At 51.6% G+C, this 26,682-nt stretch overlaps 1 protein-coding gene and 1 long non-coding RNA gene across 4 annotated transcripts in view; one reads left to right on the forward strand and one right to left on the reverse strand.

Annotated features, from left to right (window-relative positions):
* The window catches only part of LOC144382621 (uncharacterized), a 44,802-nt gene extending 38,201 nt beyond the window's left edge, over positions 1–6,601 (forward strand). Inside the window, exons 2-4 of the long non-coding RNA XR_013449940.1 lie at positions 4,155–4,249; positions 4,676–4,771; positions 5,890–6,601. This is a non-coding gene — a long non-coding RNA (uncharacterized LOC144382621). The remainder of the gene's footprint in view (positions 1–4,154; positions 4,250–4,675; positions 4,772–5,889) is intronic.
* On the reverse strand, positions 1,816–26,682 carry RAB7B (RAB7B, member RAS oncogene family). Of its 3 annotated transcripts, none has more exons than XM_036077227.2 (6): positions 26,497–26,682; positions 18,616–18,684; positions 18,096–18,222; positions 17,179–17,394; positions 9,987–10,112; positions 1,816–3,965 (listed from the first exon to the last, which is right to left on the reverse strand). In XM_036077227.2, the coding sequence occupies exons 2-6, from the start codon at positions 18,666–18,668 to the stop codon at positions 3,885–3,887; spliced, it is 603 nt and encodes a 200-aa protein (XP_035933120.1). In that variant the 5' UTR covers positions 18,669–18,684; positions 26,497–26,682; the 3' UTR covers positions 1,816–3,884. The 3 variants fall into 3 exon arrangements, with proteins under 3 accessions (XP_035933120.1, XP_035933122.1, XP_035933121.1); XM_036077229.2 differs by having other exon boundaries at positions 26,442–26,682; XM_036077228.2 differs by lacking the exon at positions 26,497–26,682 and adding an exon at positions 18,932–18,991.

Below are 26,682 nucleotides of genomic sequence, written 5' to 3' on the forward strand. Positions count from 1 at the left end.
GGTGTGTGGAGTGGCTGGAAAGGAACAAGAGGGCTGGCAGGAGCCCCACGGAGAGGGCTGAGGGTGGTCTAGGCAGGATACGCCAGCCGCCTGGACCAGGTGGAGCAGAGGGGAGGGGGGAAGGAAATGGCTTCCAAGAGAGTGAGGAGGTGGTGTTGCCAGGACTTAGTGGGCTGCAGGCAAGGCCGGAGGGAACCTCAGCCATCTCCTCGGAGCCTGAGGCTAAGCCCTCCTCGGTGGGCTGTTCTGGGGCCTCCCTGACACAAGGAAGGCTCTCCACAGTAACTGGTCCATCCCTCACCCCTCACCCCTGCACCTATTTTCCTGCTTTTGTCCAATCTTAGGAGCTTCTTTAGAATTTTTCTGTACTTCAATGAGGGAAACCCACTGTATGGCCCTCTCAGTCCCTACCCCCCCCCACAGCCCCCCCTACACACACACACACACACACACACACACACACACACCCCATGCAGATCCATAGGCGCACATGTCCCCCCACCAGCACACGTCCTAGAGGGAGCCTCCAGGTGTGCACCCAGCAGGCAGGTCCTCGGATCCTCAGCCCACCGTCACAGCGGGGCCAGCCACGCGCGGCTACGAGGTTTGGGTGTCGCCGCCGGCATGGCTGTTCCGTGGCTGCCACCGGCCTGTGTGTTCCTGGGGACAAGACCGCCGGGTGGGTGCTGGCCACACATCTGACTCTGCTGGGAGTGGCCTGTGGCTGGTGACAGGGCTGCGAGGGAGCCTCTGTCGAGTGGGAGCAAACAGCAGAAAAAGTCAGCATTCCACCAAATCCCCTGGGGCAGCGTGGCACCCAGCCAGGCCCAGCTCAGTTTATTTGGTGATAAGATTTGTCCCCCCCCGGCCCCAGTGGTGTGTGCCGCCCAGAGCTCTGGCCTGGATCCTCCCTGTTAGTCATTAGCAGCCTGGAGCTGCCCTTGGAGCAGGGCTGTGGTGGGACAGGGGAGGCCTGGGTCGGAGCCGTCTTATTAACTGGGGTCTTCTTCTCTGAAGGGATGGTGATGGATGGGCCCCTCGGAAGTGCTGCCCACCCCCCACTCTGGGCTCCAGTGGTTTCAATTAGCCCAGAGGGGCAGCCCCCCACGTGCTGCCTCCCTCTGCCGGCACCTGCCCCTAGTGGGTCTGTACCGAGTCACATGGAAAGTTCTGTCCTGCTCCTGACTCTGGAGAAAACTCAAAATGCCCAGTATTTAGGCCTGGGGTCGACTCTCCACGTGGCTCTGGCAAAGACAGAGCCCTCATCCTCAAGCTGTAATGTGTCTGCAGGCCGGGTGGGCCTGGCCAGGGGCTCTATCCCTCCGGAGAGCACTGAAAACAGAGCTGCTTCCTCAGGGACAGCTCCGAGTGCTGTCCGAGGACGGTGTGCTTGGTTTAAAGATCCGCTGTCACCGTCTTGAAATTGTTAATCATTTTTGAACAAGGGGCGGGGCATTTTCATTTCACACTGAGCCCTGCCTGTTATGTAAGCCAGTCCGAAATTTTGTTGTCTTCTCTTTAGTATCTTTTGAATTTTGAACTATGGAAACATGTTTGTTTGCTTTTTATTTTATTTCACTTTTATTTTATTTTTTTAAAACTTTATTTGAGAGAGAGAAAGAGCACAAGCAGGGGGAGTGGCAGACGGAGGGAGAGGGAGAGGCAGACTCCCCGCGGAGCAGGGAGCCCGATGCGGGGCTCGATCCCAGGACCCTGGGATCATGACCTGAGCCGAAGGCAGACGCTTAACCGACTGAGCCACCCAGGCGCCCCTTGTTTGTTTTTTAAACTTAATAACAAAACACCAAAAAGGAGAACAGTAAAGAAGGACACCTTTATTGTTTGTGGTGCACATTTAGAAACAGGTCATGTGTCCACTGCGGGCCACGAGCTGTTGTGTATGCACCCCTGCACACCATACCTGCAGTCCGCAGTCGGACGGGCTCCCAGCAGAGCCTGTGTGGCATGCAGAATGCCACCCCCGTGAAGGACACACAGATGGTGCTTTGCTCCCAGACCCATGCCACTGCCCAGGATGAGCCAGTCCTTACTCCACAGCTGGGTGGGGAGACGAGGCTCCCCAAACTCTCCTGCTGACCCCTCCCCCCCAGGATTCCCCACCTCTGGGGGTATCTTCAGAGTCAGATGACATCAGAAGTCCTATGCTAACATCCCAGCTCTGCTGGGAACTCAGGGCAGAATACTTCTGTGGAGACAGGAGACTTCCATGGCGGGCATTGATGTGGCCTGGGAACCTCTGAGCGGTCATCTTGTCCGCCCCCTTCAGGCTGGGCCCTGTCTATGCTGTCCGTTGCCCAAAGAGTCTGCAGGGACAGGGAGTCTATGAGTTTTCCTGGCCCCTCATTCTAGTATTTGTCACTGATGTGGATTTCTTGCCTGAATCATTCATGTTTCAGTTTTTGCCCATTTCTTGCTAGGCGTAAGGAATTGGGATTCTCCTACCCCACAGATCTCACAGGGTTAAACATGCCCACAGCCTGAGGACCAGTTTTGAGGATCAGAACAGAGAGAAAAGCACCCCCCTTCAAGTGTGACGCCTCCGCGGCTGGGCACTCAGCCTGCAAGGGAAGGAGCACTGCTGCCCTCTGGTGGCCAGTCAGCAGAGGCTCAGGGAGCAGCTGGGGGGCGGGGTCCCCTTTGCTTGTCACGGGACAGCAGCTTTGAGTATTCGTGTAAATGTCCTTTCACTGTTCCTGGAACACAGCAAGCTTGTCCTCACCTCAGGGCCTTGGCTCTTGCTGCCTCCTCTCCTTGGAATGCTCTTTGTCTAGATCTCTAGTGTAGTCTGTTCATTCTCTAGTCCTTGGGCCAACTGACACCTCCTCAGGGAAGCCCTCCTGGACCATTTTGTCTGAAACAGCACCAACCCCAGTTCCTGTCCCTTTCTATCCCATTTCCTTGTTTGCTTTGTTCAAACGCTTATCTACTATTTGAGAATATCTGTTTCAATTCTGTGTCTACGGCTTCTCTCCCTTATCAGAATGTGGGGTCCTGGAGAGCAGGGTCCTTGTTGATTTCATTTGTCACTAGACCTCCGTGCATTGTACATAGTAGACACTCAACAACACTTGTTGAAGGAATAAATAAATGCGTATCAAAGACAGCCACTGAGATTTAAGCAGAGCTTCTGGTCCTCAAAATCATGTATTCTGAGGTGGGCACATACCACCCTCATTTGACCGACGAGCAAGCCAAGGCTCAGAGAGATTTATAGGAGTCGTCTGAGCATTCAGCAGAGAGGAATGAGCCAGTCCTTGGTGGCTTTTCCTGGGCTCTCTCAGTCCCGTACCTTGGAGGGGACTGAGCGACGTTCCAGGCCTGAACCGTGGCCGCCAAGGGTTGAGGCAGGCCCCCACGTGAGGTCCAGGCCCTCACCTTCTGGCCCTGGTGACCAAGGGAGCCTGAGCTGGGCCCTGTTGCAAAGCTGTGCTGTGGTTTGCGGGTGTGTGGTGGTGGGGGCAAGGAAGGCCCGTTCACAGGAGAGTAGAACAGGACTCCGGAGACAGTGGCCTGGCCGTCTGCAGAGATGTGCGTTCTGGAGCAGGGGTGTAGTTCGGGGAGGGCGGGAGGCAGGAAGGCTGGAGCCAGTGAGGGAACTGTGCCTCCTCCGGGACCAAGATTTGGCTGTGACATTCTGGGTTCCACTGGGGCCCCTGAGGGCCCAGCCATGTCCTCACTACACTCAGCCCGAGGCAGGGGCTGCACTCTGATCTGGACCCAGTACAGACTCGAGGGGCTGGAGGGCTCTGGCCGCAGAGCCCAGGCTGCTGGGGCTGGGCTTGGGCAGGTGGGGGGCTGGTGGGGGCCGGGATGCCCAGGCCCCAGGCAGGCTTCGCTGAGCACCAGGGCGGGAGTCTGGATGATCAGCAACATCTACTCCTGGACTGGTCTTCTGATGAGAGCTTGATGGAGTCTGTGAGGTAATTCTCTAAGATGCTTCGATACTGGGGAAGGAAAAGAGAAGCCAGAGTTCACATCCTGAGGGGCAAAGAGCCTCACCTGCCTTCTGTCTCTTACTGGCTGGTGGTGGTTGGGCTTTTTGTTCCCTCCCTATTGTGTTGTTAGGAAGCTGAGGCCCCCGGGGGGTGAGCACTGGTCTTCCCCACCCTCTTCTTTCCTCAACTCCTCCTCAGGTTCTTCCCAGGAGCCCAGAGCAGGTGGACGGCATGAGTCTCCTGACCTCCAACGAGGCCCCACAACTCTCCGTTCTCCAGAGGGAGCAACTGAGGTGACATCTGACCTCAGGCAGAGATGATGACAGCCCACTCCTCCTTTCTGCTGGAGACCTCTCCCCACAAACACCCCCACACCCCAACCTTCTCTCACCACGTCCACCTCCCAGCCTCCCCCCACCACTGCCCGGGCACCTGGAGAAGCCCCGTCAACCCTCTGCCCTTCTCATGGCCTCTGTTCTCCCTAAAATAGACTCAGCGTTTCCGCCGGGCCCTATTTGCTTCTCTGCCCACCTCCCCAAACCCTTGGGTCCCAGCGATGTCCAGAGAAAGCCTCTCCCCACCCAGCTGGCCACTTCTCTCCCAGGACCCACCCCGCTTGGCTCAGAGGCGAGGGTGGGATGGGGCAAGGGGGCCCTTCCTCCAGGAGATGGATTCGCGGGTGAAAGGGTCTCTTCTTAAAGGTCTCTCTACTCTGCCAGGCTCTCACCGGTCACCGGGCTCAGGCGTCCATGCCCCCCACAGCTGGCATTGCGTGTGTGAGTGTGCGAGCCGGTGGGTGTGCACTCACTCGGCGGGTGAGTACCTCTCACCCCCTTGGTGTGGCCCCAAGCAGCACCCGTCCCCACTGGTGAATGTCACGGCTCTAATGCCATGGCCCTGGCTCCCAAGAGGTGCACCTTGATGATGTTGGCTCCTGAGACCCATGACTCACTGTCACCCCCAGACTGAGTGGTCATTTCGGCTCACGTGCAGAGCTCATGGTGCTGGGCCAGGATCCAGCCCTTTTCCAAATAGTTTGTTTCTTGAGAGCCCTTGTTTCTCAGCCCTCCCACGTAGGGTCTCGCGGGCCTTAGTCGGCCTGCGTGATGGGCCTTGAGGATCCCTAGACAGATTATTTAGCGTTATTAGAATTTATATAATAGTAATTTTACAGGAAGGCTTAGTGCTGGGGGGTGAGGGCAGTGTAGGCTCTGCAAAAGGTCTGTCTCTCTGGAGATGTCCCCACACCCCAGATTGATCTCCCCCTCTGCTGGGGAGGAACCCCACTGCTTACACACTTGACCCAGGACACCCCAGGGCTTCCCTAGCTCTCACCCTGAGAGAGCAGAGTCCCACCCGACGTGTCTGAGAAGAGAAAATGGGGCCGAGCGGCTCCTTCTCGCCAGCACCGTCCAGCCTGGCGTGCGGGCCCCAGGCTCTGCAGCCCGGGCGTGTCCAGTCCTCCTGCTGGCCCCTCCTGCTGGGTGCGGGGCGCCCTCACACCGCGGAACGAACGTAGTTACAATCCTGACATTTCTGAACCTCCCAGCGAGGGCCGAGGAAGAGCAGAGCGTCCCCGGCTAAGCCCCCCTCTACACTTAGTGAGCCATCTCTGCCTGAGGGGGAGGTTTTGGAAGGATTCTCTTATTGTCTGGTATTTTCCGGGTCCCTCCCTCATCATGAAAGCCAGAGACCTTGACTGGGATCCGGAACTTTCCTAATTGGGTCTTTGGACCCAGGAGGCAGGGCCTGTTGGTTCAACACCTGCGAGTGTGCCCCACCCTCCCGTCCACCCAAGGCCCCGCTGGGACCCCAGAGCCCCTCATGACCAGAAACCCCTGCCATCGTCCACAACGCCAGCCCCCGGGGAAGGAGATTGGGAGTGCCCCGAGGAGCAGCGGGGCTTTCTGAGCTCCTTTGCATTTTATTCTAGATTCAAATGGAACGCTGCCTCTGGAAGGTGTGAGAAACTTCCTCATTCATTACACTGGCAAAGCCTGAGGTCTTCACACCAGCTTTCTTACACCCAATAATAGTCACGCCTCCACGGGTCCGTGTTACCAGAGTGCTTCCCATTTGTGACACCATTTCGGCCCGTCATGGCATCATCTGGCTCCTCAGATTTCCCACAAAACTTTCGAGTAACCGGCAGGCCACAGTTAGGTCTCCTGTGTAATTCTTTCCTCCAGGCCCCGGTCCTCTAGGTGATGTGTGCATCTAGCTATAAATTCGCATAGTAGGGGCGCCTGGGTGGCTCAGTCGTTAAGCGTCTGCCTTCGGCTCAGGTCATGATCCCAGGGTCCTGGGATCAAGCCCCGCATCGGGCTCCCTGCTCCGCGGGAAGCCTGCTTCTCCCTCCCCCACTCCCCCTGCTTGTGTTCCCTCTCTCGCTGTGTCTTTCTCTGTCAAATAAATAAATAAAATCTTTAAAAAAAAAAAAAATTCGCATAGTAGTGTCCTCACGCACGCACCTGATGTGCCTAAGGGATGTGACTGACTGTTGCAGTCTGTCCTTTCAAGCCTGGTCACCTCTGTGGTGCCTTTCGATCCTGCAGCTGGAGGACCTCAAAAAGGTCCTATCATTTCAACATGCTTACCTGCTAGCCAGCCAGCCTGCTTCCCTCCTGGATGTGGCAACGTCTTTGTCTCGCTAGCTTCGAAGGAACTGGGCTTCCAAGCTGCCGATCACTCCACAGGGACCAGGTCTGACCGGTCCCAGCAGGGATGGAGTGCCAACTGGATTTTGATGAGCAAAATCTCATCATCCCAGATCCCCTGAAGCAGGTGGTGTCCCTTCTTGGATCATGAGGGCATTCTTAATCATATTTTGGAATAACTAAGTACCCTCCTCCTTGAAAGTGGCCGGATTGGGATACTAAAGTAACTACCTACTATCTTTTCTTTCAGCATGTTAGCTGAGGACCTATTCTGGTGCTGGACTCACAAATCACTCTTTCCAACCAGAGTTCACTGCAGAACTCAGATGTTTTGAGGGACTACGAGTGTCATGCGCCCCAATGGACCGCATCACCCTCTCCTCTTGTGATGTTCCTGCTCTCCTAGCTTGGTCCCTAGCATTCTATTCAGTCATGCCTCCGATAGCCAAGCTGGGAACCTGGTCATCGACCTAAATAGCTCCTGGTTCCTTCTCTCCTATATTCGACCATCATCAACCCCTGAGGCTCCCCTCCAAAGTCTGTTGAGTCCACCCTGTCCTGCCATCTCCATTCTCTCATGCCTGGACTGCTGCAGCGCCTTCTCATCCACCCCTGGGGCCCATCCTCCATGAAGCAGGAAACACCCCTGCCAGAAGCCCTTATACAGAGCTCCTGTTCTAAAGCAGCTACCTTTTGTTTAATGCCTTCTTGTACAATGAATTGCTTTATTTGGCCCTTGCAACAGCCCCATTATTCTTATTTGTACTTAAAGAGAGGCAAGTGGTGGCTGAGGGAGGCTGCATGACTTCCTGTAGGACATACAGTAAGAGGAAGAGCCATGACTTAACGTCAGATGTCCCGGGCTTTGGAGCCCCAGCCTGGGGCTTCCCTCCCCTGCCCCCCCCCCCACATCTGCCTCTCAAACACTCCGACTACCTCCCCGGGAAGGAGGGGGAAAGCTTTTGTAGAAAATGTCTTTGAAAACATGTTTGACCTTAAACTAGAGATGGGCAACATCCAGTTTCGCCTTAAACATCCACGTGAATTTTACATTCTATGCTCTGCTAGTTTGTTTGCTTTGTTTTAATGCGAAAATATTTCTCCTTCAAGTTTCTGAGTAAAGGACACGCCCGGTGGGGTTTCAAGGTGCCGGGTGAGCCCCCGTATGCCTCGGGGGCAGCAGCGATGTCTGGACAGTATGCCCCTGCGGCGTGAAATCCGAGTCCTGGTTGGGGCTCTCCAGGCCTTCCTGATCTGTGCTGCTGACCTCGTGGGCTTCCTCGCTTGCCCCATACCCCGCTTCCCTTCATGCCACGTTTCCTTCTACAGACGGACACACAGTTGGTTCCTCACGTGGGCCCTGCAGATTGGTGCCTGGGCCTCTGGCCATGCCCTTCTCTCTGTCCTTCTCCTGCCTCCCCTTCCCCCATCCCGTGTCCAGTTGCAAACTGCGTATCGTCTTTCAACACCCAAGTCACATACCACTTCTCTGGGTAGCATCCTCACCCACCCTCTCCACCAGCCGCCACTGAGTCATCTTCGTGCCTTGACTTTGCTCCCTCTGGGGCACTTACGTCTACGACAGCCTGTTTGTGAATGTCTTACTCCTCTACCTGACCTCCGGAGCTCCAGCCCTAGCCTGAGAACTCAATAAATGTTTCTGGGATTGCATTATTTCCATTTTACAGATGAGGAAACGGAGGCTCAGAGAAGTCATAACGACTTGCCCGGGGGTCTACTTGAAAGCCCCAGGGCAGGATTCGAATGTAGGTCAGCCGGACTGTGGACACCATACTTGTGACTTCCAGACTTCTCATCAGTAAATTTCCACCGTCGATATGAGGGACTGACCTGGGCTTGCTAAGCCATTCTTTTACCGAGTGGGATATTAAAACAACAACTACGACCACAACCACCACCAAAACAGAACCAGTAGAAAAGCTCCAGAAAGTTAACACAGCAGGAAAGATGTAACTTTAAGAATAAAGGGCACTCCCTCTTCAGAAAGGGCAGATGCTGACCACACACAAACGGGCTGTGGGCTGAGGTTGCTTCCCTGTGACTCATCGTCTGGCAAATCACTGTCTCGTGTCTGTGGAGGGCCATTTATCACAGATCACCATACAAGGTCAAACAACATTCCTCCGCTTTCCAGGGGAATGGCATGAGCAGGCTCTCTGGGGCTTCAGAGCCAACATCGCAGACGGTGTCATAAAACCACACCTCTTGATCATGCGCTAGAGACAGGCACCCCCAGCTTCCCTTTAACCTGAGGCAGCGAGGGCTGGGGGCTGGGGGGGAAGCATAAAAACGGCCTGGCGGGGGCAAACCCTGAAATGAAGATGCTGAGAGGTCTGCATGGCACGCTTGGGGCCTCTCCCCGGGCGGGCGGCCCCTTGGAGGTGGTTGCCGGCTCTCTCCCTGGTGGACGCCCACAGGCAGGGCCAAGGAACATTCTCTCCAGGGCCATGGGCAGCACGGGGCCAGGCAGCCGGTCCCCCACAATGACGGCAGGCACCTCCACAGAGGGGAAACCCCCAATCTCCCGTGCTCCTTTCCTCAATTCAAAATCATTGCTGCCATGAGCTTCTCCCCTCTTCTGAGAAGCCCACCCTGATTAAATGTGGCAGAATGATGAGACAAGCTGATCCCTTCCCTGTGCTGATCACTCATGAACCCTCTTCTGAGTTTCCAGACTCCATATTGGAAGGGGATGAAAACCCTGCTACCGCTTCCAGGCAGCCTTCCCTGATCTTCCTGTCCTCCCCCCTCCTCTCACACAGTTGGGCTGCGTGCCCCTCCTCTGAGGTCCCCCACCAAACGCTTCCCCAGCGTACACCTGTACTGTGACCACACGTGGGCCTGTCAGACTGCCTCCAGAGAGCAAGGGGCCCCGAGCCTTGCACTCTGCCCCGCGCAGATGATATACTCAACACAGGGCCCGCAGCTACCCGGCTGTCTGATTGGAGGATGTCAGCAACTCCTGCAGGCTTGATCTTGCACTTGGACAGATGCGTGGCCCCGTGGGGCTTCTCTCCCACCAGCCAGGATTGAACTAGATCACCATTTCTCAAACCCTTACTGCATTAGAACGTCCAGGGGTGAGGTGCAGCACCGTATGTTTTAGAAACTCCGTAGATGATGATCAGCCAGACTGAGGGGCCACCGACTCTTCCCTCTAAGGGAGCTTTATACTTCTGGCCTTCTGGGGCTCAGGATCAGAGTACTGCTGAGCCCATTCCGGAGCTAATGAAGACGATGAGCAATCCTGTCCTGCCCGCAGCCCTGCCTGCGCCCGGTGTGTTCTCTGGAAGCTCCTGAGCTCCCCATCCTTGGGGGCAGCCCTGGCCGTTTTGCCACCATAGCCACTCACCCTGGACAGAGCCCGACTGGCCAGCATCTCGAAGGCTTGTACCACATTGATGTCATTCTTGGCACTGACTTCAAAGTAGGGAATATCCTTCTCTTTACACCAGCCTTGGGCTACCTCCGGGGGCACCTGAATGAGGGGAAGACATGATCACTGTCCCTGTATCATCACCGCCGCCATCCCCACCATCATCGTATTGCCCACCGTCACATCCCCACCATCTCCCCCCCACTCCCATTTATCGAGAATCTTCCATGTTTCCGAAATTTTACCTGCACTCTTTTTTTTTTTTTTTTTTTTAAAGATTTTATTTATTTATTTGACAGGGAGAGAGAGAGAGAGTGAGTGCACAAGCAGGCACTTCTTCCTGCCATTGGCTCCTTCTTCAGTCCCTTCAAAAGGAGATGAACGTGACACACGCTAGTCAGGGTGGAGGACTTCCATCCCCTGAGCAGGTTGACTAGGGCCTGTGCCCAGGAGGTCTGTTGCTGAGCAGAGACTCAGGCCCTTGCTAACCCTTCTTCCCCAGGGTAGAGTCCTAGGAACAGTTGGTAAGCTGCTTCTATGGGCCAGATACTGAGTTAGAGATCTTGTCATATTAATCCATTCAATCCCCCCAGTGACCCTGTGAGATGGGTCTTTTTCTTTTTTAAGATTTTTTTTTTTTTAATTTGAGAGAGAGAGAGAGCACAAGAGGGGGTAGGGTCAGAGGAAGAAGCAGACTCCCTGCCGAGCAAGGAGCCCGATGCGGGACTCGATCCCGGGACTCCGGGATCATGACCTGAGCCGAAGGCAGTCGTTTAACCAACTGAGCCACTCAGGTGGCCCCTGAGATGGGTCTTAATAGCTCCACTTTATAGGTAAGAACATTGAGGCTCAGAGGGGTCTAGCAACTTGCCTCAGGCCACACAGCTGAGAAGGCAGAGCGGCAATGCAGCCCAGCTCAGTGTGCCGGTGGCATCGGGGCTGCCCTCTGCAGGGCACCGCATGAGGACTCCGCCCAGCTGCCTCCCCCACTAGACCACTGGCTCCTTGAGCTCAGGCTCAGGGTCTTTTCAGCTCTTGACCTGGCACCATGGGCCACTCAGTGCGGGGAGAATGAGTACATCTCCACCCGACTGCAAACGGCCGATCAGAGTTTGAGCGTGTTGGTTTGGAAAGCACCTGGCAGTCCCGCGAGTTACTTCCAAAGACAATTGGAGCCATTCAGTTTAATGACTAATTAATTATTTCCGGGAGGAGGAAATGGCCATATATCGAACATTGCTGTGCTTGATCCTTTGTAACCATGATTTCATTTTACTTAAGGGAGCCAGGGTTTTTATCATGGACAAAGGACATTCTGCCTCTCTCCCAGAGGACAGCGCAGCCAGGGGGAAATCAGATTGCCTCCCTCACTCTTGCAGGTTCTAGGAATGACTGTCTCTTTGGGATTAAAGGAAGCATCCCTGTCCCCTGTCTCTTTGGTCCTTGCTTCCCTGGTCTCAGGCGTGGCGGCAGCACCAGGGGCTCACAGCTGTCTCTCCCAGTGACACCAGCATTGGCCCGGCATTGGGAAGCTCGCCACCTGAGACTGGAAGGTGCAGCCTGAGTTCAGCTAAGCAGCCTGTCTTTTGGGGGGCTAGCTGACACATCCACACCCCATGGCCAGGTCCTGGGGGGAAACCCTAGGCCTTGGTCTTGGCCTCTGATCTCTAAGACCCTCCTGTCTTTACGGGGAGGGCCCCAGAATTGGCCAGGACTGCTTCCTTCCGTGGAGCAGGGATGCCCAAGGCCTGGTGAGCAACCAAGAAGGCTCACAGTTCAGGAACATTCTGAACTCTTTGGAGGAAGGGTCAAGCAAGGGCGGCTGGTGCTTCGTACTGTCCTCACCAGTAACCACAAATAAATAAGCATTAGGAACTCACTGTTGTACCTGGATGGCACCTTAGGAATGGAAAGGGCTTCCTACCTTTTAAAATCCTCCAGTGGGAGGACGGGACTTACCTCTTACAGTGCCTTCCTGCCTTCCTTCTGTCTATCCACCCCCAGCCCAACCCCCGCCCCCACCAGGTGATGAGCATGCACAGGAGTTGCAGTAAAAACTGAGGTCAAGTGAAAAGACGTCAAGGCCTCCCCTTCTCCAGGATGTAGGGAGATCTTTTATATTTCGTGGCGTGAGAAGCAGAATCAGTGCCCGCGGAACCCAGCAACAGAGTTGGGAGGACAAGGCTGCAGCAGCGACCCACTCAGCACAGCTCAGCTCTGTTCCCTCCCACTGGACAGTGACGGGGGTCTGTCTGGTGCCCGCTTGTGACAGGCGTTTTCTCTCACTTGCCCCTGATCTTTCTCTGCTGGGTTTATATGGAATGGTTAAATACATGCTCCAAAATGTCCGTTGAGATTATGCTGTAAATTAACCTTCTTGGGGCTCCTGGGTGGCTCAGTCGGTTAAGCTTCTGCCTTCGGCTCAGGTCATGATCCCAGGGTCCTGGGATTGAGTCCTGCATCGGGCTCCCTGCTCAGAGGGGAGTCCGCTTCTCCCCCTGCCTCTAACTCACTCGTGCTCTTTCTCTTTCTCAAAAAAAAAAACAAAAAAAAACCTTAAAAAAAAATTAACCTTCTTTTCATTCACCCCTTCTCCTTCCCCACTCAACCTCCATAAGCCGGCCTGGGAAGAAAGCCACCCAGACAGCCCCTTTCACTATTCACTTCCAGTTCTTGTTGCGGTTTCATGATTGTTTAAATCATCTTGTCTTTTCTTTATTTATAAAATGACAGTTCTTTATACTTTAGGCTCTGACTGTGGGAATAAATTCAGGGTGTGCTACTTGGGGACTTGGGAAATAAGAAATTTTTAAAAGCGTTACCTGGGTTAATTTTGCTTTTGGCTGATAATATATACTATTAACGCTTTCCTTCTGTTACAATTTTGCTTGTTCATCAGAGGCCAAAAGTTTGACAAATCTAGCTCAGTTTGCATAATTTTATGTATGATGCCTTTCCATCTCCTATGCATTTTAAATGATCAATTGTATAAATGTTAACAGTGAGTCACGTACATCTTAAACCACTCCAAAAATAACAGAATATTTTCGGAAAATACAATTCCCATGTTATGGATCAGTGATGAGTTAGAAATTGCCTACCTGAGCATAGAGCAAAGAATTCACATTCCAGTGAATAAATTCCTTGTAGGATGGGTGCTAGCAGAGCTGTTCTATCAAACTGATATTTTTCCACTATGACCTTCTATAGAAGGAATAGGTATTTTTTTTAAAAAAGTCAATAATTTCTTTAAAATCATTCTGGTGATAAATATATGTATGTACAATACATACATATATATGATACATACATATATAATACACACATATATATGTATTTTATTGTGGTAACGTATACAACATATACATAAACATAAGATTTACCATTTTAACTATATTTAAGCGCACAGTTCAGTAGCATTAAGCACATTCCCGCTGTTGGGTATGGATGGATGGGTATCACCCCCACGCATTTCCAGAACTTTCCCCTCATCCTAAATCTGGCAATATAGTTTTAAATATTTATTTCCTTTTTACGAAGTGGGAAAAACTTGCGTGCTTTCTCAGCCCATCCCGTGGGGGAAATGAGAGCGAGGCTAGCAACCCCCTCGGTGTATTGGGCTCGTCACGTGCTGCTTTCTGGCAGTACTGCCACCCGCCCCCAGGCCGGCTCATGAAATCCGAGTCCGGGCTCAGGTCGCCCGTGAGGACACTGGAGCTGACCAGGGGCACACAGCGGGCATGGCTTTGAGTCCCGAGAAGGCGCTCCTTCAGGTGGCCCTCGGCTCTTACCCACTCACCCCTGTGCCAGTGAGAGCCCAGAGCACGTCTCTCAGCTGGCCTTCTCTGTTCCCCAAACCCCCTGCTAAGCTGGGACAAAACAAGGGACCCTGGAGGGCAGCGGCTTTCCAGCCTCACGCCTCCTCACTCATGGTTCCTCCTCTCCACTTCCCTGCCCTCATTTCATTATTGCTGAGCACTTCCCCACCTCTGGTCCTTACTCTACCTCCCCCACCCCCACCCCCACCCTGCCATGCCCTTGGGTGGGGGGGCTTGCTGCAGAAAGACAAACTCCCCTCACTCTCCCTCCTCCAGGGTCCTCTCTCACTTCCCCGGCTTGGCTGAGCCCTGGCTTTTCCTGGAGTCTCTGTTCCCCCTGTCACCCTCACCAGTGGGGGCTATCTCCGTATGTCACTCACCACAGACCCCAGAGATGGGGATGGGCTTGCCTGGGGCCTCACTGGGCTTCTTTCAAGTCTCTCTCCTTCCTCTCTCTGCAGAGCCAAGCCCCTCCCCTGAGGCTTGGATGGACCCCCCTCCACCCCTCGGAGTCATCACCTGCTCTTTCCATCCTGCTTGTTGTCATCCTCATCCCGTGGCCCCCACCTCTCAGGGTAACCTCACAACTCCTGCCCCTCCAACAGAATGCATCTTCTCTCCACTTCAGCCTCTTCTTCCCAGGTCTTGACTCAGGACCTCCGTCAAATATTGAATCTGGCCTCCCATTCTGTGACACAGTCTCCTTCCCTTCGACCTCTTTCCACCCTCCTTCCTTCTGCTCTGCCCTTCCGCCTTGGACACTGCAGCTGCCTGCTCCTTCAAACCTCCCTTTGGCTCTCTTTCTTTGGTGGCTTGTCCATGCCGCCACACCTCTACTCTTCAGCTACTCTTGTCTGCAAACACCTTAGTCCCAGGTCCCTCGTTCCTGGCTCTCCACCCACATGTGGCTGCTGGAGAAACAGGCAACCTGCAGACGCCAGCTTTAATTCCTGGTCTCCTTCTTCAGCTGAGCCTCTAGTGTCACCCACCAGTTCTTATCTTTGTCCTTGACTTCTCTCCAGAGTAACTGGCAAAGCTTCACCATGATTCCTGAGACTTCTACTTGGTTCCCTTCCTCCTCCTGCTCAGTAGAAGCTGGTGCCTCTGATTTCACTGAGAAAAAATCAGACTCTCAGGCTTGGAATCCTTCAGCTTCCTACCCTATGACCTACAGGTTCATGAAGCAGGATGTTAAAATGGAAGTTTCAGCAGAGGCGCTACAATTTGATGGATGTCAGATATAAAGTGGGTTGGGAGACAGACCGCCCCAAGACCTTGCCCATTTCCAAAGATTCATGACCAAGAAATTGTTAGATGGCTCTAAAACCCACAGCATGGATATAAAAGGATTGAAAGGAGGATTAGAAAGGATTTCTTTGGAAATAGCTGTGTTGTGGGTATATGCCTTCCCCTCCTGCAAGAGGGAGAATAGGTAAAGCCTCACCTCTAGCCAAAAAAAAAAAAAAAAAGAAGGCTTCAAGGAGGCCACTTGAAAAGCTAAACATACGACCCCTGTAGTTTGGTGGATACAACGGACAGGTGCCTGACATGCCTTCGAGGGATCTAAGGCAAAAGGCAACAGGGCAGAGAGAGAACAGAGAGAAAGTGAGAACCAATCACCCTTGCCCCTACAAGGGAGCCAGAATTCGAGGGCAAGCCTTGTGAAGGAGATGGGGGCTCCCCAGAGAGCTAGCCAGCCTGCGGCTGTTGTAAATCTCATCAGGAGGGCTGCCTGCAGGAAGTGGTGCCCTCAGTTGGGTGGAGGAGGAAAAATCAGGAGACGAGGAGAGAGAGGAGGAAAATGCAAGACGCTTGTCATAGGAGGGACAGTAAATCCTTCCAGTAGAGGCTTCTTAAGGACCCAAAGGTAACCCATGGAAGAGACAACTTGAAATACCTGCCGGGGCCAGAGAGTACAAACTATCTTGTGACAGTACCCATCAAATAAGGATTTTCCTGCTCTCCTGACTTCTCCCTCTTGCTTCATTTCTGACAGGGTCTGAAACCAGAATTATCCAGAGAAGGGGAGGAAGTGTGGACACATAAAGTTGGCAATGATATGCAAAGGACCATTCCCTCCACCTAGACCATAGTTTCTCACCTGTAACTGCCCCAAGTGGAAAAAAGAAAGGGAGACACCTTGCCTTTTAATGAACTTAGGACTTTGATTATTATCTGAGACTGGATGTTTGCAATTAGAGAGTTGACACTGAATTTGAAACCTGAAGTGACCATAGAATTGATGATGCCTAGATTTCTATTTCCAGCACAGACATCTCCTTTGGAGTTTTATTCTTGTATATTCTATTCTTGTATATTCTACTGTCATCTCCAATTAGTTGTTCTACAAGTTCCTTAAACTCAGCACATCTAAACTCATCTCTTTCTGAACAGGAGGCTCTTCTTAATGATGGTGGTAGCTTCATTGGAAGCACCATCATCCACCCATCTATCCACCCATCCATCCATCCATCCATCCATCCATCCATCCATCCATCCAACCTGTCCATCTGTCTGTCTGTCCATTCATCCATCCATCATTCCAAATGATGCCTCAGTTCTATCCTTTTCTCTATTTGAACCATTGTGAAAATGTAGCTCAAATATGATGGCTCAGTTCCTCATTTCTTTTCTCTATTTGAAACACTAAGACAACCTTGTTCAAACGGCTCTTTTTGGTGTCATTTAAGCTTCATTTGGCACAAGAGCATCTTTTACAAATTAAGACTACCTCTATTGTTTTTTCATTAGTACGCAATAAGGAAAGAGCTCTAATCAATTCCACTATAGCAGTAAACACCTATACGAGCGGGGTCACTATGGCTACGGGGCAGACCGGCTGTCATGTGGTTAGCCGGATAATCTGGAATACACTCATGCTGATAAAATATATTCCCAGAAAATTAATAGAGTCAAGAATTTATAACTGCAATCCCCCGCCTGGCCCTGGGTAGAAATACTGTTCTATAAGTTAATTCAAATTCCACCTGCCTTCCTCTGATGCCTTAATTCTTCCATTCCCTGTCTCTAGACAAAATTGCTTTCACTCACATCATGCTATTTCTTGCCTTTGCTCATGCTGAATCCACCTCCCCTAGGAAGCCCTTTCTATATTCTGGGCTTGAGTAGATGCCCTTTCACTGTAGTCCCCAAATATCCAAGGTCTATCTCTATCATTGCATTTATCATAATCATCTTTTAGAGTGTCTGTATCCACTACTAGACTGCAAGATTCTTAAGGCAAGGACTGTGTCTGATTCAGCTCTCTGTGTGTGGGCTTTACCACAGGCCCTGGCGTGTAGTAGGTGTTCACACAACGTTTGGGGACTGAATAAAAGTATGGACGGTACCTGCCGGTCTGCGAGATCGATCTTGTTTCCCAGCACCACCATGGGGTAGGATGGCTCCATTGGAATAGTTTTGGCCAGAACATCACCCCGCCAGGTATCCAGCGCTTCAAAGGACTCTAGGTCGGTGACATCGAAAGCCAGGATGCAGCCATCGGAGCCTTTGTAGAATGTGGACACCATGGAGCGAAACCGCTCCTGTCCGCCCGTGTCCCAGATCTGGAGGGGAAGAAGAGCCACCCCATCGGGCTGCGATGAGTGCCTGGAGGTGGGCCCAACTGGGTCATGTGATGGCAAAGTTTCCTTTCCCAGGTAGGAAACAGACAGCCCCAGCACAGGCGCTTGTGGTCCATTCACCCACGGGCATCTTAACCCTGTGGCCCACGTACACTACAGCATCTTTGCACTATCATCTGAACTCTCATTTTTCCCCTGGGTCATCAAGACAGGCACAGTTATTCTCATTGTGTAGATTTGGACCTTGGGAGTGACTTGCTCAAGGCCACTTACCAAGATTTCCAGTGAACCTGAGACTAGGAGTGGGGTCTCCCAACCCTTGGATTTGTCCTTTTTTTTTTTTTTTTTCCCAGATCAGGGATCAGCAATTTTTTCTTAAAGGGCAACATTGTAAATATTTTAGGCTTTGCAGACCACACCATCTGTTGCAACTACTCAATTCTGCCATTGTAGTGTGAAAGCAGCCGTCACCGTAAGTAAACAGTGGACATGGCTGTGTTCCAATAAAACTTTATTTACAAAAACAGGTGGTGGCCCACATTCGGCCCATGAGTTGAAGTTTGTTGATCTCTGCTCTAGAGCTTTGTAGCTCCCGGTGCACACTGCTGTGTGCATGGCTAGCTAGGGAATGTGGGATGATTTTCAGGGATGCATGCGGAAGAGGGGAAGGCAGAGCTGCTTACCTGTAGCTTCAAAGTTGTGTCGTCCAGGATGATGATCTTGGAGAGGATGCTGGCCCCCAGTGTGGTCTGGTAGTCCTCGTAAAATGTCTTGTGCACATATTGGTGGAGGAGGGAAGTCTTTCCTACACTGAGCACAAATCCCCAGACACATGTGAACAACGTACACACACACACACACGCACACACACCCCATTCTCAGATCTTGCCATGCCCCTCTTGCTGCCATCTCTCCAAGATTCTGAATTTCTAACACTTGCAGTCCAAGGACGACAGTGAGCAGCAAGGGATTAGGGAATGGACTCTAGAAGCCGGGACCCATCCAAATAAAGCAGAAACCAGGCAGCCCGGCTCCCAGGCTCTTTTGCCATCTGAGCTCTCTTCCTGGGGGTGGGATGTCCTCCCTGGTGCCACTCTGAATCAGAAAGGGACCCATGGTAGGTAGGAAATATTCAGGAGGTCTCACCACTCTTGGGTAGGGGCTGCTTCCCAACCCCCACACCCCGAGCTGATCTTGGCTTACCCCAGGGCTCCGATGATGATGAGCTTCAGGTCCACCTTCTTCCGGGGATTCATGGAGGGGCTTCAGAGCCTGTAGGGAAACAGAAGTCAGCTGCATGCTGGTCAGAGTCCCCTGCAGCCAGAGTCCTCTGCAGGCTGGCCTCTGCTTTCCCTCCCTTGATGTGCAGATCACTGCTCTGGGCCCAGACTCAGGTGGGGTTGTTTTCCAAAAGAGATGGATGATCAGCAACCTTTACACCACCTCCCCTCCAACTTCCTCTTGGGGCCTCCCCAAGGCTGGAAGTGTGGTGGCCCCACAGGACAGGCACATCGCTCACCCTTTAGCTTTACCAACCCTGCTCTTGGAGGCAGCCTGGAGCGCCAAGAAGAATGGACGGGACTGAACAGAGGCCTTGAGGACAGTCAAGCCTGGAGCCAGGGATGGAGGGCAGTGTGGGAAGAGGAGATGGGGGCAGGACAAGGGTCCATTGTCAGGACTGCCTGAGAGGCTTTGGATGGGAGAGTGCCCCTCCCCCAGCCCGAGGTGTTGCTGCAATCACAGAATCAAAAGGCTCTTCTCCAATGCAGCTGGTGGGGGTATAACTGGTATGTGTTTCTGGAAAGCTACTTGGCAGCGAGTATTGACAGCCTTAAAAATGTTCCTGCCCTCCATTTCTAGGAATTGGTCCTAAGGAAATAATCTGAAATGCGGGCAAAGATTCTTGTTCAAGAATGTTCTGCACAGTATTATTTATAAACATCCAACAACAAGGAAGTGGGTAAATAAATCATGGCACACAATGAACTATTAATGTTGAGTTTTTGAGAATATTATATTAATGTGGGGAAATGCTTATGCATACGGTCTAAAGGCTTTTAACAATTATTTTTAAATTATTTAAAATTTTAAAAATTATTTAAAAAAATAAAAAAAATTATTATTTGAGAGAGAGAGAGCATGAGCAGTGGAGAGGGGCAAAGGGGGAGGGAGAAGCAGACTCCCCACTGAGCAGGGAGACCGACCCGGGGCTCGATCCCAGGACCCTGGGATCATGACCTGAGCCGAAGGCAGACGCTTAACTGACGGAGCCACCTAGGCGCCCTCCTGGGGTCTAAATGAAAGACAGAAGACACTAAACTGTATATACAATACCACCCCAAATATGGACATGAGTTCCCACTTACATAGAAAAAGGGTTAGAAAGAAATATACAACAAATTTAAGTGGTTAATTCTGGGTGGTAGGAAATTACACAATTTAACATGTGTCCTCTGTGATTTTTAGTATGTTCCTTTTTTTAAATAACAAACATGGCAAACAGGTATTGTTCCTATAAGAGAAATACACATACGTGCGTGTGTGCATTTTCTATAGACATGCACATATTGATAGTTATTATTATTTTTTAACAAGCTAAAGCAAAACTGTTGCAGGGGGTTTGCTTAACTGGCTCTTTGGGTTCTACCTTTACATGCACACTTAGGTATACACAATTCCCAACTCCTGAGTCTCCTATCCTTGGATGTACTTGGTAGGCATACTGAGCAAACCTTGATCTGACTCTGCCTGGCTGAGGTGTTAAAAGAGCCAGCTTGAGATTCCCCTGGTACTTGGAAAAAGCTCTACACTGGATGTCCTGAGGCTTTGGTTCTCATTCTTTCACTTTGCCACTGTGGGGCATTGGGCCAGTTACTTCCCCTTTCTGAGTCTTGGCTCTCCAACTAGAGAATGAACAAGTTGGGCCCCAAAGACTCAAGGTCCCTTCTGGTTGAAACATGCTTTATCTACTGGAGCTGTAACTCACTGGCCACAAGAGCCTTGCCTGGGGGTGCCTAGTTAGTGCAAAGCTCAAACAAAAGCCCCCAGAGGCTGAGGGCTGTTCGTGACTCTCCATGAGCCATGCAATGGCCCAACGGTGACTTGAGGTTCTGCTCAGAGCAGCTTGTCCCAAAAGCCAGAGTTGGTGTCACTGGACCTTCTGCCATACCTAGGAGGGCTGGGTTGGCATGGTGGGCAACAGGTCTTGGTGATCCATGACAGTCATTCCAAAAAGACCTACATGTCTACTGCATTGCAAAGCCCTGCTTTTGCACTAGACACAGGGAGGAGCACAAAGATGGAACCAATAAGAACTTGGGAGAAAGCACAGGGCTGAGTGATGACACCAGAGAGAAGGTGTAAAGCATCCCAACAGGAGCACAGAGAAAGTGCTGTGGGAATTTGCAGGTGGGGAGAGAAGCCAGCAATCCAACTGGGCCCTGAAGAAACAAGACTTGTGGTTAGGGGGTGATATTTCAGAGGGAAGGGATGAAGTAATCAAAACTCTGGGAACAGGTGAATGGAGAAGGTGGATGATTTGCTTCGGGGAAGGGTGAGGGGAAGGCTATGGAGATAGGAAAGCAGGGAGAAGAAGCAAGTTTTAAGATGGGTCGTGGGGATCAGACCGAGGATTCTGTCCATCCATTCATTCCTTCATTCTTGCAGCAAACATTCCCTATGCTCCAGACAGACAGACGAAGGTAATTCCAAGTGTTAGTTAGGGTGGCATTTTGTAATGGGTGTCACCGCCCAGAGGGAAGCCACCGAAGGGAGAAACGTCTCAGAAGCCTCAAAAACGCAGCATGTCTCCAAGTACCAGTTAGGACCCCAGAAAGGGAGTGGGAGCCATGCCGCGCTCTTTCCTAAAGGCTTTGGTACAAGATGCTAACTTAGCTTCAAAAGCTAATACAGTGCCTTAAAAAGGGAGTCAGAACTACAGGGAGGTGGGGACAGAGGGAAAGGAAGTAGCACCGGCCGAACACCCGCAGGGGCTGCTCTGCGTTCTCGTAGAGCCCAGGGAATCCTCCCAAGAGTCCTGTGAGGTGAGTCCTTGAGACTCCGAGAAGCCGCATCACTCATAACTCATCCAAGGTCATCCAGGTAGTACGTGGACGAGCCAGGGTTTGAACTGAAGGCCAGAGAAGCTCCTCTGCCACGTTGCCTCCTGCCCTCCTGAGTTTGGACCCATAGAATCTGCATGCATAGGATCTGGGGCCCTGGGCTTGGGTGTGTTGCGCCCCAACAAAACCCTAGCAGAGCTGGAGGAGATGGAGAGAAAAGCAGCCAAAGGGACAAGAGGTACAAATGGGAGCAGAGGGAACAGGTCTGCCGAACAAGAGCTGTTGTGTGAGCCCTGACCACCAGGGTCAAGACTCGGCGTGCTTACTTGGAGGGCAGTGTGTTCACGCGCTGTGATAGGGCCATGCCTCCATGCTGGACACGTCTGTGCTCCCACTCTACGCTGTTAGCCTGGCACTGTGTTGAGGATTTTGTGAATATGCAAATTCAAATATGCATCTCATTGTGAGGTTAAATGAGTGAATACATTATTAGAATACATATGCTACATTATTGTAATACATTTACTGGCCCACATTAAAGGTTCAAGAAATGTTAGCTCTTTTCTGACTTTTTTATTTTTTTTAAATTTTAAAATTTCCTTGTTCTTCTTTTTTTTTTTTTTAAAGATTTTATTTATTTAGTTGCCAGAGAGAGAGGGAGAGCAAGAGAGAGCACAAGCGGGGGAGTGGCAGGCAGAGTGAGAAGCCGACTCCCTGTTGGGCAGGGAGGCCGATGTGGGGCTCGATCCCAGGACCCTGGGATCATGACCTGAGCCGAAGGCAGACGCCTAACGACTGAGCCACCCAGGCGTCCCTTTTATGACTATTATTAACACACAAAAGGAGCTTGCGGGACCGACACTGTTGGTCTCTATTTTACCGCTGAGAATACAGGTGTTTAGAGACGGGAGGTAGTTTCTCTCTAAAAACACAGCCTATAAATGGTAGGGCCTGGACTGGGAATCCAGGCCTACCTGCTCATTCTATTGTCTTCCATGAGACTAGAACAAGGATCACACCCCTGCCACTCGGTGCCCCTGTCAGAGAGGCGCAGGGCTGGGTGGTGTGGGCTTGACGTGGGGCAGCGAAGCTGGTGTGCTTACGAAGGGGAAGTTGGGGGTGAGGGCGGGGGAGGTAGACAGTGTGTGTGTGTAACAGAGGATCAATATGCACTACCTGGGAAGCTCCCAACATGTAATCAAAGATAACATACAACATAAAAGTGGGCAAGGAATATGAATAAGCAACCAACAGAAGTCTTATGAATGATAAGTAGTAAGCTCTGAAAGGATACTCAACCTTACTCATTTTTACAGACGTACAAAATTTAAAAATACCATTTTTTTTTACCTGCCAGAGAGTGGCAAAAATTAAGAAGACTGATGGTAACATTTAGTGTCAGCCAATGTACAGGGGAAGGGCTATTGTATATGGTTGATAGACTACGAAAAGCATGGCCTTTTTTGGAGGGAAATTGACAATATCAAAATGTAATACCCCAGATTCTAATTTTAGAAATCTATCCTGCAGAAACGTACCTATGCTCAAACATACCTTTATACAAAGATGATTGCTGGAGAACATTGTTGTGACCCAGTGCCCATTGATAAGAGAGTCTCTACATAAATTATGATCCATTCAGACTTTGGAATAGTAGGCGGTTTTAAGAAGAGTGAAGTAATGAAGTAGAAAAATATGATAACAATTTAAGTAAAAAAGAACATCCCTGAACATTTTGTATAGTGTGATTTCAATTGTATAAAAACAACAACCTCACATGTGTTGACCATATATTTAGTATTATATCTGTGCTTGTCCTGTATGTACAGAAAGCTATGGAGAGAGACACACTAAATGAATAATAGGAGCTGGGGGAAGGTAGATGAGAAGCTAGGAGCTATTGTTTTATTTTATATATGTCTTGTTTTAAAATTTGTTACACAAGGCTCAGTGTTACTGTAATTAAACATTATCAAATATAAAACCTTAAAATTTCTTTAAAAAGAGCACATGGGTGGATGGCAGCCCAAAGTCATCTGAGTGTGACTTCTTTATTTATTTATTTATTTTTAAAGATTTTAAAAAAATTTTTTATTTGACCGAGAGAGAGAGAGCACAAGCAGGGGGAGCAGCAGGCAGAGGGAGAGGGAGAAGCAGGCTCCCCGCTGAGCCAGGAGCCCGATGTGGGGCTCCATCCCAGGACCCCGGGATCATGACCTGAGCCGAAGGCAGACGCTTAACCGTCTGAGCCCCCCAGGCGCCCCTGAGTGTGACTTCTTGACAAGACAAATTACTTTTGTGTCTGGGGCAGAAGAGGGAGGTCCTCTAGTAGCAGGGATTGATCACGAGTTTTGGAGTCAGAATTCTCCATACATTCGTGATCTTGGGTGAATTGCTTGACCTTGGTGAGTGTGTTCCCATGTGGGTGAAACAGACATGGCTCATGGCTGTAGCTTATTCTGCAGGGTGGCATGCGTCATTTTTTAGAGCACAGGCTCCCCCAACTGGGGAAGACCCAGCTAAATGGTTAACAATTGCATGGGATGGGGGTGGTGGCAGAGACCGGGTCTGTAGCACCTGCCACCTTCTGCGGTGTAGACGAGATCGGGCGCGTTCAGGGTGGTATGGCCATAGACCCTTCTGCGGTGTAGATACTCCCACCACGGCTGGTTTCAAGCTAGCAGTGTGGAGCCAGCTCCAGCGCACTGTAGAGGGACCTCAAAGATGATCTAGTCTAACCCCCACCCAATGCTTGAGCCATCTTGACCATATCATGGAAGGCAGAGCTAGACCTGCCCCCATAGAGCTCCTTCCTTCCACTAGCTGTGGATTTCTCCTGGGGCCACATAAAGCATGCTCAATCCCTCTGCCACATGCCAGGCCTTCTGAGGTTTCAAGGCTTCTCCTTGAGTTTTTCTTGAGTCTTTTCTTCTTCAGACCCTTGTGACTCACCTTGGCTTTGACTCTGAGCTCCCTTTCCCCATCCCCACCGCCTCCTGCCCCCAGGCCCCTTCCCTGGATGTGCCCTTAAAGTATTCTGCCACTGCAGATATTTGCTGAGCTTGCTATTTAAAATAGCCTGGTCCTTGCACCCAGGATAACTAGCAGCAACAGGAGGGTGACCAGGACCATGTCATTGGTGAGGGAAGGCATCTTGGAAGAAGACACTGGTTGGGCTCACCAAGGAGGCATGTGCAGATTTCAGACGTAGCTGAGTCCCTTCCCATGTCCTCTGGGCTCTGCTCTTGGCCGGACTTTGGCAACAGCTGCCCTTTTGAGCCTCCTCCCACTCACTCAGCTGCCTCAGATGCTTCAAACCTGGGCATCCTCCTAGAGGCCAGGCTGAGTCATCACCTTCCACTGTTAAATAACAGGGAAAAGCAGGCTTGGAAGGCAGGGCCCTGCCTTCAGCCAGCCCCGGTCCACCCAGAGCAAAATGTGCAGGCGACTCACTGTCCACTGCATGTGACTAACTCGTCTCCCCTTCTTGCCTGGCAGTCCTTCTAAGCCTGGAGCCCTGGTCCTGCCCACCCGCCAAAGCTACGGTGTAGCTCAGTCCCTGGGGAGCAAGAAAGACTGGGTTGATGCCCCCCCCCCCCCCCCCCCCGCCGCAACGACAGCCCTAGGGCTCGGGGCCAGTCTTACAAGGACTCTTGGATCTGCTCTGCTCTTACCTTCTCACTTCCCTTCTCTCCCTACCCCACTGGCCCCAACCAGGACCCAGGTACAATTTTCTGCCTTGCTGGTGTTGGGTGAGGTGTCATTTCTGCCGACTAGGAGGCCAGTGAGCAGGGGCAGATGGGAATTCTGAAGCAGGCGGTCTCCCCACCTTGCTCCTACTACCTTACCCCACTTTCAGTGCCTCCCCTCCCTGCTCCCACATCTTGGAAAATGGTAAATATATCCACCCTAAAAATAATGGGATTTACAATCATGGGAATAAAGTTTGTCTTTGAAAAGAAGCTATCTATGGAGTGAAAGCTTTATTGCCTTGAGCGAAGGCTCACGAGTCTGCCTTACCCTCCTAAATCCCAGCAGGTCTAGACCTGCTCCCTGGAGGAAGTGCACCCACAGCCCTGGTTTCAGGAGGTTCAGCGCTTGCTCGTGTTCTTTAAGTTCTTTGGAAGTATTAGTCCTGTCTCCCTAAGTAGAATGGCAGTGCCCAGAGAACAGGACACTGCCTCCCACTTCTCTATCCCTCCATAGAGCCTGACCCATGCTGGGAATATTGAATCTCCAGCAGTCATTCATTCATCCCCATCTATCCAGCCATCGGTCCGTCCATGTGTCCATCCATCCAGCACATGTACTATGTGCCTACTCATCAGCACTATGTAGGTCTGAGGCTACAGACTACTTATTATCTCTATCTTGTGTGTTGGGGCATCGATTGACAAGCTCAAAGAAATTATTTTTATTAATGCATAATGCCTAGCAATTACAGGGCACTTGGCAGTTTACAAAATGCCAGCATAGTCCAGTGGGTTCCTGAGCCAAGAACAACTAATTAGTGGCAAGCTGAGACTAGAACCCAGATCTGTCCAACTCTGTTCATTGCTTGCTGAGCATTGCAGAGCCGTGCCAGGAGATATTTATGATTTAGAACAAGAGGGACACTTTCCTACTCTAGGAGATCCTCCTTCCCCGATGAGACCCTTTGGCCAGAAGGTTCCACCCAAGAAGGTGCCCTGTTCATGTGGCAAGCCTACCCAGGGCGTTAGCTGCCCTCCTCAGCTGAGCCAGCAGCTGTGTCCTCCTGCTGAGACTGATGCAGAGCCCTGAGCCGGGCCCCAGCTCCCTGGGCTGGGCGGGGAAGTCCTTTCTGCCTGGCTCGCTGCCATGCCCTAGATGTTTCTCTGGCGTGGGGGGTCTTGGGGTTGGATCTAAGCCCTGCAGCTGCCAGATTCTAAGCCTCATCCTTACATGGCTTGCCTCTACTCCCCCCCCACCACCCCCAAACCCCAGTACCTCTGGGGATTGCTGGGCAGACAGAAGAACCGAAAAAAACTTCCAGGGCACTTACAGCTGTGGCTGCTTAGCATCCGGCCTCCGAGGGCAGGCGGCGTTCTCTCTGAGCCCGGGGGTCTCCTCGTAGAGCAAAGTTCTCAGCCGGTTCAGAGGAAAAAGGCTTTGGATCAGAACAGCTTGTTGAGGCCAAGCGACTTCTGTTTCCTTCCTCTCCCTCTCATGCACAGACTTGGGAAAGTTG

The sequence above is a fragment of the Halichoerus grypus genome, chromosome 7 (genome assembly GCF_964656455.1).
Source record: "Halichoerus grypus chromosome 7, mHalGry1.hap1.1, whole genome shotgun sequence".
Lineage (NCBI taxonomy): Eukaryota > Metazoa > Chordata > Mammalia > Carnivora > Phocidae > Halichoerus > Halichoerus grypus.